At 43.5% G+C, this 12,462-nt stretch overlaps 1 protein-coding gene across 4 annotated transcripts; it reads right to left on the bottom strand.

Moving 5' to 3' along the window:
• Positions 1-951: 951 nt before the first annotated feature.
• Positions 952-10,622, bottom strand: LOC147235866 (lactadherin-like). Of its 4 annotated transcripts, none has more exons than XM_086144203.1 (11): positions 10,434-10,622; positions 7,997-8,122; positions 7,781-7,912; positions 4,805-4,864; positions 4,134-4,247; positions 3,786-3,967; positions 3,532-3,687; positions 3,285-3,429; positions 2,720-2,904; positions 2,484-2,639; positions 952-1,819 (listed from the first exon to the last, which is right to left on the bottom strand). In XM_086144203.1, exons 1-11 carry the CDS (start codon positions 10,507-10,509, stop codon positions 1,676-1,678), a joined length of 1,476 nt encoding a protein of 491 aa, XP_086000329.1. In that variant the 5' UTR covers positions 10,510-10,622; the 3' UTR covers positions 952-1,675. The 4 variants fall into 4 exon arrangements, with proteins under 4 accessions (XP_086000329.1, XP_086000328.1, XP_086000331.1 ...); XM_086144202.1 differs by having other exon boundaries at positions 2,720-2,922; positions 10,434-10,619; XM_086144205.1 differs by lacking the exon at positions 4,805-4,864 and having other exon boundaries at positions 10,434-10,619.
• Positions 10,623-12,462: the final 1,840 nt, after the last annotated feature.

Below are 12,462 nucleotides of genomic sequence, written 5' to 3'. Positions count from 1 at the left end.
CCCATCCTATCCTATCCTATCCTATCCTATCCTATCCTATCCTATCCTATCCTATCCTTTCTCATCCTATCCTATCCTATCCTATCCTATCCTATCCTATCCTATCCTATCCTATCCTATCCTTTCCCATCCTATCCTATCCTATCCTATCCTATCCTATCCTATCCTATCCTATCCTATCCTATCCTATCCTATCAAGATGATGGAAATTATTATTCTGATGTATCTTTTTTTAAAGTGACATCTCTATAAGTAACTTTTCTTCATTAGACAAATTCATTTTACTCAGTATTTTGCTTCATATTTGCACTGCAGTTTCAGTTTGTTGTTGTGTTTCCATGATTCTAGTTAGCCAGACCACACCATGGTCTCTCATTGGATCCCCCTCCCCATGTCGTTCTGTGGAAAACACATGCAAAACACATATTTGGCAGAGATGCTCCGTCCTCCACCGTGTTCCTCTCAGGGAGATGAAAGCTGTTGCCGGGGGCCAAACATACCAGGACAGTGAGCCTTGCAGGGAGATGAGGGGTTATCAGGGTGTAATTATTCCTGTAAATGGCAAAGGAGAAGAAGTCCAACATCGGACACCCCTATGAGACGCAGAAATCAGGGAGTGACACTTGTGTGAAACACAGTCATTTTTGTTTTGGGGTGATCTAACGCTATTTTGGGCCGCTTTTGGCTGAGAAATGCACAAGGCAAGTCGGTGACTGAGCTCCCTGCCAACAGCCCCCCCTTCGATTTTTTTTGACGTTCCCCTCCCTTTGTGTCACAGATCCTCTGAATGTGGCCCCAGACAAGTCTGCACACGCAAAAGGACAAAGGGTCCGCCAGCTGACATGCACGCTGCAGGAAATCAAACAAACCCAATCGGGGACAGTGGAGCAAAAACAGCCGAAGAAGACTAAAAACATCCAGTTTTTCTTGTTTGAAAAGAATGCAACGAGATTTATTTATCTTTTTTTTTTATTAACGACTCTGTTTCAATACCGGCCGCTGACTTGAAAAAAAGGAGTGTCAAATTTTATTCTTCTACACAACTTGTTTTTTTTCTGTTGTTAAATTATTAAATTACAATGAAATTATGAAATAAAAAAGACAAGAAATATCTTACAGGAAAACACTAGAAATGGTTATCGTTCTGTAAACTCAACAGTTTGGCGGACCGTTAAATCTGCCGGTGTTCAGATGTGACTCTTTCACTTGATGTTTGTTTCATATTTTATGGGATATGTATCCCTGTGTGTGCTCACGGTTGTAACATCGGAGGCGGAAAACTCCAAACTCAAGCCCGAGTTTGGGGAAAGGCGACTGTTACTATTGTCAGGGTATCTAAAAAACCCACAAGAATATTGTACCACTGATTAGAAAAACCTGCATGAATCTTCTGGAAAAGAGGAAGCTAGTGGAATCAAAGCACGTGTATTCGGTGGAAAACCGTGTGTCGAGCATTTTTTTTTTTTTTTTGTTAAATGAACATTAAAAAAAGACATTTCAGTATTTAGAAAGTGCTACAAGTGTCTCAGTCCCAGCCGTTCAGCGCGACGGGGCTTCCGTCCAGAGACGCGTCTCCGAGAAGACTTCCGTCCGCGAGACGCCCTCGGCTGCCGTCCGACGGCGAGGAGCGTCTGGACGAGGACGGAGCTCTGGGACGTGATCGGAGATGACGTTTCTAGTCGTCGCAGCCCAGCAACTCCATGCGTAGAGTGATGCGCTCGTGCCACTCCCAGGGAACGACTCTGACGTATCGGGCGTAGAACCCGGGATCGAACAGATTCTTCATATGAGTGTTGTTGTCAACGTTGCCTTGGAAAATCTATGAGTGAAATGTATAAAAAGAAGATTGTTGATTTTTTTTTTTGTGTCAATCTCACAAGGAGTAATTCAAACAGAGATAACTTCACATAATTTGGATAACCCCCCCCAAAACCTCTCATTCAGAGCATTCACCGATAACTAAGGGTGTTCCACAGGGATTGATTCTAAGCCCCCTTGTATTTATACTTAATCCATTATTTGATTTCAACTTTTTTTTTTAACAAATACCATGCACGGACACACATTCACAAACGTGTTTTTTTTTTTTTTTATTCTCCAAAAAATATAATTCAAAAAAAGTTTTCCCCGTCTTGAGGATGACAGTGATGTGAATTTTCACACCATCATATAGTAACTTAACCATCTCATTATTTTGTTATCTATTATATCTATCCCCCTGAATATACATATATATTCATACATCTCTCTCATTCTGTATATGTCTTTATTCCTATGCCGAGACCACTTTTCTTTACTTTGGTTCTGCTGCCTGTTATAATATGTGGATGTATCTGTTCGCTCCAACAAGCTATTTTCCCTAGGGGGTGAATACAGTCTGTTTGTCTGTCTGTCTACCCTTTGTTTACTAGATCTCTAAGTGTCCCTGAAAAAAGTGACTAGTATAAACATACACAATGTGATTCATAATCAATATATCTGACCTTGTCGTTGCCCGTGTTCACGTCCTTCACCGTGCTCCATAACTCTCCGTCAATGCTGTAGGCAACTTTAAATGCAGATACAAACTGCACCACCCCAAAATCTTTGGCGCCTTGAGTGATGATGCCTGTGAGGCGTTTCGTCTTCTCCAGATCCACCTGATAAAAAGAGGGATAGTCTAAAGTATCAGCAAAGAGGTGATGCAGGATGTCTTACGATATTACGGGATTACGCTGACCTGGATCCACTCTGATCTGTTGTTATGGGCAGGGGACCACGCATTGGTCTTTCCTTGCTTATCCAGTCGGGCGAACTGAGGGTGCCACGTGAAGGTGTCGATGCCCCACGTGCGGAAGGAGCTGGAAGCCGAAAGCTGCCCGTCCGAGATCAGGCGAGACTTCATCCCCACCGGCTCCGAGCAGCCTGCCGTGTTTGCAAAAACTGTGAGTCGAGAGCAGACGACACAGCGGGAAGAGGGGAGGGAAAAGAAGAGGCGACAGGGAGAGAAACGGGAAAACACCAATGAGTGAAACCTCAAGAGAAGAACCAGAATCATCCGCCACCTGAAGACGATCAGAGCGATTCGGAAAAGCAAGACGAGGCCAAACACCAATATCTCAGAGTTCATGTGAGAGGACGCCGAAGTGACGGTCGAAGGATGCAAAGTACCAAGAGGTGCATAATCAGCGTTAAGACATGTAGCATGTTGCTAAATAGCAAGTAAAACCAGGACGTTAACGTTTCTAAAAAACATCATAGATCGTCGGTGTAAAATCCAGTGACCGTCTTCTTATTTCATTTACCGTTCAGTTCACATCCCACCAGCTCCATGCGCAGCGTGCACGCCCTGCGACAAATCACCGGGATGATGCGGATGTACTGGGCCACGATGGGAGGCTCGAAGAGATTCGTCTTTGTGCTGTCGTTATCCGCGTTCCCCACAAATACCTGTGGGGAGGTGATAAGAGGCGGGTCGGCCGGTTGGAGAAATCATGTTTTGTAAGGCACCCCGAAGGTGATCTAAGACGGTGGTACGTGTCCAGGTCTCACCTTGTCCCTCCTCTGCCCGTTCCCTCTGAACGTGGTGTAAACCTTGCCGTCGAAGCTGCTCGCCACCTTGAAGGCCTTGATGTACTCGGCGGTGCCCATACGGCTGGCACCTTGGGTTATGATCCCGGCCAGACGCATCGTCTTCTGCATGTTGATCTGGTATGGTTGACAAGCAGTTGTGTGCCATCAGCTTGACAGCTCATTTTGAACGGTTTGGATTCTGATTGAAAACGTTATAATCCGGTTCGTCCGACCTCGATCCAGGGGTTCTTGTCGTAAGCGGCCGATGTCCACGCGTTGACGATGCCCTGGTTGTTGAGCCGAGCCAACTCCGGACCCCAACGCTGAAGACCCAAGATGCCGTAGTGGACGGAAGAAGCTGAAATCTGGGATTCCACGATAGTTCCCCCCTCCATCCCCAGCAGAGCGGTGCAACCTGGGACGCGCAAGTTACACAAGTTACCAGCAGTTATTTTTGCATCGCGCTCTCCTGGATATTTAACCGAAAGACTTTGTAGTCTTTGACAAACCAGTTCATAACACCCTCGCCTGCTGACTTGGTGCATTTATTTGGGCGTGAGAAAAATAAAAGAAATACATACGTAGCTGGCACTGCTTCCCGACATACGGCGACGTGCACTCGCAGAAGTAGTCCCCGTCCAGATCCCTGCACGTCCCCCCGTTGTTGCATGGCTGGTTGGCGCAGTCATTCACGTCTACGAACAAGGGGGAGAATTTAGTTTCAAAAGTTTAAAATAATCCGTGCATCCCAAGAGCAACGGAGATGTTTTGCACACGTGCCCGAAAACTAGCGAGAAGGTAGAACAGAAAGGGGTTTCATAAGGGCTCACTATCCCCAAATATGTAGTCACATCATGGAGGAGACGGCGCCGACAAGGGGCAAATCAGATGGGGGTGAAAGGTCACGGCGGATGTTCGTCTCATGCAGCTCATGCATTCGCTCACTTTTTTTTTTTTTTTGCTGTGGACTGTTAAAAGCTGTGAAAGGTTGCTTTGCTGTTGCCATGGCAACAAAGCAAGTCCATGTAGTGGCGGCTAATCTCCACTAGGTGGCGTAATTATATCTGAAAAAGGCTGACGATAAAAGCACCATCCACAGTCAAGAACAAAAAGCACACAACTCTCAAAAGGGAACAACATAAGGAGCGTTCATCCGCACAACACGAGTATCCCAGAATACAATGCGTCAAAACAAATCGGATTTTAATTCAATGCAGCTCAAACTTCTCAAAAAGTCTTAGTGTTCAGTTACCATCGAGAGCATCCCAGTTGCAGGCTGTGCAAACAGGCTGTATTTCCAAAACCTGCAAAACTAAAAGTGAACTACGTGTGAGTGAATAACCAAAGGCAGAATATTCAGAAGATAATGTGACTTGTCAGGAAGGATCTTGCGAATGCAAAGATCAACAGATTCCGGTGCTTAATTTCTCATGATCACGTTTCAGTAGGTGAGACAAAGAGGATAACGGTGCTACGAACGCAGAGGCAGCGATTACTTGTTGGGCAAGAGGTTGACATTTGAGTCTTTACTCACAATAGCCGGAGAACTTAGACGATAATCGGCAAACAAACATTGGAGACCCAGCCTGAAATGGATAAATGCGCCGGAACACTACAAATGCACAGAGAGGTTCGCCTCGGGAGGCTTTCCATAATGGAGTCTTTCTGCCGGAAATTCTTCAAATGCGGTCGATGCTCTGTGAGATTTTTACTTGAACCCGGAAAACCGTGACGTTTTGCAAAAACCTGACCGTGACCGGAACCGACCTAAAAATCATTTGAAATAGAAATGGGTCAAAAAAAAACACAAGACATGCAATAAAACTTAGACTCCAAGCAGGAGTCTGTCTGCCATGTTAGCAGTATGCTTTTTTAAAAACCTTCTCAAACTCCAGGCAATTATGCTAACAAGGCTTCAACGCAACTAACCAGATCATATGTTATTCCAGAATATAAATAACTGGCTTATCTGGCTCTGCGGTGACAAAAAAGGGTACGTCGACCTGTCATAACCTGACGCCCGCATTAGTCTTATTTGAATCTTTTCTCAAACCTTCTATCAAATATGATTATTAGGCGATTCAGCTAAAAATCGAATATCTGCTAGCCTGTCCTCTCCTCACCAGTGTCGATAAACGCAACCAGATGTCACGTTTCAAGCGGAGCGACGGGTTGACGTAGGGCCAAACGCCACCGTGTATTTACTTCTTGTTCCAGTTAACACTAAGAGGATTAGTCAGAACTTAGAAACAAACCTGTAGCCGTCACAACACATGGCCGACGGGTTGAAAAAAACAGAGAAACAAGCGATTGAAATAGCCTGGCGGGTTGGGACTATAAATAAACTGTAAGGTGATTTTTTTTTTTTTTTAATGGCACGCTGTAATTATGTCATTTTAAAGGTCTAAACTGCAGCACTTTTTTTCTGCACTTTTCTTCCCCTGGGGGTTGAAGTATAATTATCCAATGCCTGGTTAATTTTGCATATAGCGACAATACTGGTTAATTTCTATTAACAGACAAAAGAGACACGATGTTCAAGCCTGCACCTCCGCAGCAGTCCATCAAGCGAGGTCTGACTCAAACCAGACTAGAAAATGTTTAGGAGGAGACTCCACACACACTACAATTGGTGGTCAGGGTGTGTGCTTTGGGAGGGTGGTGACATCACACGCGGCAAATAGCTTTAGCAGCAGCGTGAGAGTCTTTTCGGGGCTCTGTTTTCTCGAATTTGTAATGCCGCTTTATTTCGGTCAGCAGTCTGACACGCGGGATTTATACGTGTTTGAATTCCGCATCGACTGAGAGGCTTTGTTCGTCCTGCCCTTCGGGGCAAGCGATCTCGGTATTTCGGTCATTGTTTCACCGACGAGCTGTGCAACGTTTCAAAGCCTACTTAGTCATATTAAGAGGATGTGATAGACTTAATTTTCATTTCTGTAAAGCTCAGCTGTGTGAAAAGGGACAGACAGAGCCGGACCTGTGAGCAAGGCATCTGCATGCTAAGAGACTTGGTCTTTTTACTAATTAACCAAAGAGAATGACCACAGAAGCCGCTGAATGAGCCTCTTTCATGAGCCTCCCGGGCTGCCTACAGATCCCCTCTTCTGCTGATGCTCTGGGATAGAAAAAAAAAATAACCTTGTCGCTGCTTAAGGAGAAGCCCAAACCTTTCTTTTCGACTATTTACATGACATTATTGCATGTTAAAACATTTTGATGGTGGTCTTTAAGGGACGGTTCATGTTGAAGCCTCTGAAAGCTTCCTGAATACAGTTGTGATTTGGTCAAAAACAACAACAAAAAAAGACATCGGGTCTGTCGATTCATTCATTTATCATCTATCTTGCTTATCCTGCACTCAGGATTTGCAGGGGGAGCGTGATTTTAACTTTTTTAATGCAGTTTCATTTTTGCGTTGTTTTTTTTTCCTCTTGCTACAACAAGAAATTTGAAATGAATTCTTTTTTGGCTGTTTTCACTTGGATTTACTCTGGGGAAATTGCAGATAGAGCCATAAGAAATAAATGCAACTGAATGTATTTATTTTGTCTCTGTATAATTTATTTGATTGTTGTTTTATAGGCAATAACTAATAGGCTTTGCTAGTTCCAGGTTCAATTAGGTAATTTCAGTGTTTTCACTCAATGTCACCACCACCATCGACTTGTACCTTTTTTTACTTTTTTTACTTTAGCCCACTGTGTATTCTGTGTTTTCTAATTCTAATTCTGCCTTTCTTTTATTATTTATTACTGTTTTATATTCTGTAACTCTGGCACTGCAATTTCCTTCGGGATTAATAAAGTTGTTCTTATTCTTATTCTTATTCTTATTCTTATTCTAATCCCCCGATTAAGGGTCTTAAATGAAACTCCTGCATGGTTTTTGGACTGCAGGAGGGAACCAGAGAACCCAGAGGAAACCCACACAGACACGGGAAGAATATCCACACAGAAAGGTCAGAATCGAACCAGGGACCTTCTTGCCGAGCCACCAGAGCTATTACTGATTCCCTGCTGATTCTTTTGATATTTTCCAGCTGAGATGAGCCTTTGACACTGATTTTCATTTTTTATTGTGTATTTTGAGACTTTTTTTTTAAATTTTGTGACAACCAGCTTGTCGATTTCTGGTGACTTTACGATTTTTTTTTCTTCTGATAATCAGGTGAATTTTTCCAGTCGTCATGCCAAGCCTGTACACAGTCCACAGTGAAGGAACTTACTAATCTGGCAGTGCGCTCCCTCAAAGCCCTGTCCGCACTTGCAGACGTACTCGTTGAAAACGTCTCCCCGTCGAGTCGGAGCGATGACCTCGCAAGACCCGTCGTTCTTACAAGGGTTGGGGCTGCACGGTCCTGGAAAGAAATATAAACAGGCCTGTCAAAATAATGTGTTTTTCCACGTAACTTTGTATTTTCGCGTTTCCCCTCTTGAGCTACCTGTCTCTGTCAGGTTGCAGGTGTCTCCGGTGAAACCGTCGGCGCAGATGCAGATGTAGGCCTCGTCTCCCACGCCCGTCACGCACGTCCCCCCGTTATGGCAGACATTCACCTCGCAGTAGTCCCCTGAGAAAACAAGGTTTTATGGAAGTGATGAAATTGCCCTGAGAATGAGCGATAGCAGACCTCCCGCAGCTTCGGCTGGATAAGGAGCTGAGTCACACACGCTGGGTGGATCAAGCCAGGGAAGAGGCAGGATGCCGAGCCATGAGTCAAAAATCACAAACGCTTCCAAGGGGACGTTTCGATGACTCACATGAGGTTTTTTTTTTTTTCGGATTCACAAAATCTGCTTTCTAGGTCATTTTCTTCATGAGTTAGAAAAAAAAGTGGATGGTATGAATTGAACACTGCAAAAATACACAGATATTTCAATCATGCAGGATTATAAAAAAGTGATTTTGTGGTTCATTTTGTAATAAGATATAAGATAAGATTTTCTTTATTGATCCCAATAGGGAAAATTACAGTATCAATAAATGTGGGTATAGAGAGAGACATAGGACATCCACAAATAAATAGACAGCAGAGTAAACAACAACAAGAATAAAAATCAAGAAAAAAACAAGGATAAGAACATAAATGACAAAAATAAATAGGATGCGAATGGAGGTTTTCCCATACTTTTTACATAACTTTTTTTAACCCCTAATTAAAACCAATTGCTAACTTGCTAATATTCAATACCGTTCTTTGAGACACTTTATGTTAGAGGTCACTGATGAACAATTTGCTCAATGACTTTACCGGTGATCTTGAAAACACCCAAGTGAAGAGAAAAACTTTAATTTTTATCTTTCATAATCTTTACTGCTTATCCTGCTTTCAGGGTCACGGGGAGCCGGTTGCTAGGCGATCACAAGGCCACATGAAGAGATATAAAATCATCCGCTCTCTCGTTCACATATCCGGGTGATATCGGGTCAACAATGGACCTGCAAACTGCATGCTACGGAAAGGCCTCTTGTGGGACAACAACCAGAGACAAGCGGCAAGGAAAATTGTGATTCGCGATTTATATGTGGAAAAAAGGAAATGAAAGTGGGACGATATCTAATGCGCGTCCCTGATGTGGATGGTGGAACTCATAAAAGTTTTTGAACAGGACGGATCGGTCGGTTGTCGAGTGTCGTCACTTTCGCAAGTGACAAATAGCAAGAGGGCAAATCCGACCGCTGAGGTTTTAAAAACAAATCACAGGGAGAATTTCACACCTCAAGCAACATAGATGTTGATTTTACAGTCAGTGGTGATAGTGTTGTGTTGCAAGGATGCAGTTTGAAGAAAAGGTTAAAGCGGTTTAAATTGACTTTACCAGGACGGCTTATAGTTTCTGGAATGTCACATGGGATGAAATTGCAGGGCAATTTGTAAACGAACGTCTGACAGCTGACAACAGTTAAGTGTGCATGGACGGGATTAAGAGATTGCGGGATTAGCCAGGTGGAACAGAAGCAGCCAGCTCATTCAGGAATGAGCAGTTACACAACATGACAGCACATCGTGTTTACAGACACGCAGCCCACCTGACTGACAGGTGGGATGCGTGACTGCAGACAAATCCACAGGGTGGCGGTTTAAGAAGTGTTCAGATCCAACACTTGCTTCATTTAGTACTTGGCTGGGCTTTTCCAGATTGAAGTCAGGTAAGAGAGACAGCTTGCTGCTGTTGACTCCAGACAGAAGCACATATGGTGTTATTTTCCTCCCCATCTGTATCCTCTCTTTACCTTGGACAGGTGTCCACTAGGACATAGTTTGGCGTGTGTTAAACACAAACTAAACATGAACGGATATGAACACGCTTCTTTTTTTTCAAGAGGGGCCTAAAACACATTTGCGAGTGTAAGAAAAACCAAAAAGAACTGGCGGCTGATGCAAATTAATGTCCTTTTTCTTCAAACCCAACCCTTAAAATATAATCATTGTGTACAAAATAACTCTTGTAATAACAGAGTCCTGCATGTAATAACAGACTATTCCTCTGATAACGCAACCGGGAGAATCTGGGAACTTGAAATCCGTGTGGAGTTTGAAGACATTGTCCCTTTTCTCAATCATTCAAGAGGCTCTGACTCACTAAAAAAACAAAACTGGCGTGAGTCAGAAGGAACAGTGACCCAATGAAATGCTCCCAGGGAGGAAAATGGGGAGAAAAAAAAAGGAGCATGGAAAATAACACTGGGATGTCGACTGTGCCACAGACACACTTCTTTTTTTGTTCAATGAATGTCCATTGAAAGTAGAATAAGAATGGAAGAGACACTACAAACCTGCATAAACAAAACATTATGCAGCAGGAGGGCCTCTGATACACACAATAAACGCTTAATGCAACTTTAAACTGGGTTAGAAAGAAAAAAACAAGCAAACTCACCTCTGACTGAAAGCAGGCACAGCAGAACGGTGAATGCCGATAAACCCGCTGTTATTACATTTCCAGAACGTGTCATGTTTATTTACTCTTAACTTCGTTCCTCGGGTTTGATCGGAGCGACGGGCGCAACTGCCGAGATCTCGAAAATGCTGCGTTTAAGTGCTGTCGGAAATCTCAGCACTCTGTGTGCGTCGCCAATACGCGGCGACAAAAGCGAGAGAGACGGAGCTTTGACGTTGTCGAGTGGGCGGAGAACACGGGTGGAAGCAGACAAATGAAAAATGCACGAAAATGTAAAGTCTGATGGATGTCATCCTTCTATTTTGTGTTTTATTGTGTCTCTTTGTTAACTTTGCAGGGTGTAATTTGCCTCCTTCCACCCCCCCCTCTGGTAAACACACACATACACGCACACACTCACACACACACACACACACACACATCGTGCTTGCTTTTGCTTTTTATTGCTTCCAACCCTCAAGTATATTGCCAGCAAAAACAACCATAGCTTAAACGCCGGTTATATGACGAAAGAATAAATATAAGATCGGGGATTAATTCTGTATATAAGATGTAAAAGATCAGCATTCGAGGAAATGATAGACTGTGTATTCCCAGCAAACCAAATTATTCTGTTTATTCAATTTACTCATTACCGTTTAATTTTAAAATGGCATTTTATGAGGAGTATTTTGAAGGCATAATTTCTCCCATGGGCGGTGCCACGGACATATAGAAGATTTTATATCCATCATTATGGTCTCAAGTTGAAATGTGTATGGAAATACAGACTGGATTTTAGTGTGTTAGAAGATGTTGGACTTCTGCTGAACCCCATGAAATTAGGTTTTAGCATCTGGTTTTAGCTTAGCCTTCATTCAGTGAAGTTTCCAAGAGTGCATCAAATGCACCTTTCAGCACCATGGACTGTGGGCCGCTCCTGGCCAACACTTTCACATGTAAAGTGTTTTTTTCTTTTTCTTTTTTCAAACTAAATACTGGGCCAGTGTATCAACTGTTAGTTTTGCATTCATTTGCTTCCCTCACAGAGAACAATTTGAATTGCAAATGAATGAAATCTTCAGGTGCAGAGGGACGGGTCATGCCGAGAGCATGGGAAGGAGCCCTGGCACGGTGTCATGGATTCACTACGAAAGGGAACAAACATTTATGTTTCAGGTGTTTTTATTGTGAGTATTTTTACCCTTCAAAGCAGGATAATATATGAAAATATAGGAAAATGCTTGCAGATGCAGTTTGGCCTTAAGTGGTTTTGAATACACAAACACAGTTACCCCATGCAATTGAACCCCACGTCATAAGAAACTATTCTTCTTCTTCTCCTCCTCTTGGCTTTTCCCTTCTGGGGTCGCCACAGCGATCAACTTACTCCATCTGGCCCTATTCTCTGTATCCTCTTCTCTCACACCAACGTCCTTCGAATCTTCTCTCACTATGTCCATAAATCTTCTCTTTGGTCTTCCTCGAGACCTCCTGCCTGGCAGCTCCAGTTCCAGCATCCGTCTACCAATATATTCACTATCCCTCCTCTGTACATGACCCATCCATCCATGACCCATCCATCTCTGACCTTCTCTCCAAAACATCTAACATGTTCTGTTCCTCTGATAGACTTATTCCTGATCCTATCCATCCGGATCACTCCCAAAGAGAACCTCGACATAGTGATCTCTGTGACCTCTTGCTCTGCCTCCTGTCTTTTGGTCATTGTAACAGTTTCTAGTCCATACAGCATCGCTGGTCTCACCACTGTCTTGTCCACCTTTCCTTTTATTCTGGCTGATAGTCTTCTATCACATAGTACCCCTGACACTTTTCTCCACCCATTCCAACCTGCTTGGACTCGTCTCTTCACCTCTTTTCCACACTCTCTGTTGCTCTGGACTGTTGACCCCAGGTACCTGAAATCCTCCAACTTCCTGATCTCCACTCCCTGCAGCCTCACTGTTCCACCCGAGTTCCTCTCATTCACATACATATACACACTGTCTTCCCGCGACTAACTTTC

This window comes from Fistularia commersonii, chromosome 3 (assembly GCF_037954325.1).
Source record: "Fistularia commersonii isolate RoL2024-O1a breed Wild chromosome 3, RoL_Fcom_v1.0, whole genome shotgun sequence".
In the NCBI taxonomy this organism is placed as follows: Eukaryota; Metazoa; Chordata; class Actinopteri; order Syngnathiformes; family Fistulariidae; genus Fistularia; species Fistularia commersonii.
Note: the sequence above shows the minus strand (reverse complement) of the source record. Positions and strands in the feature narration are given on the sequence as shown.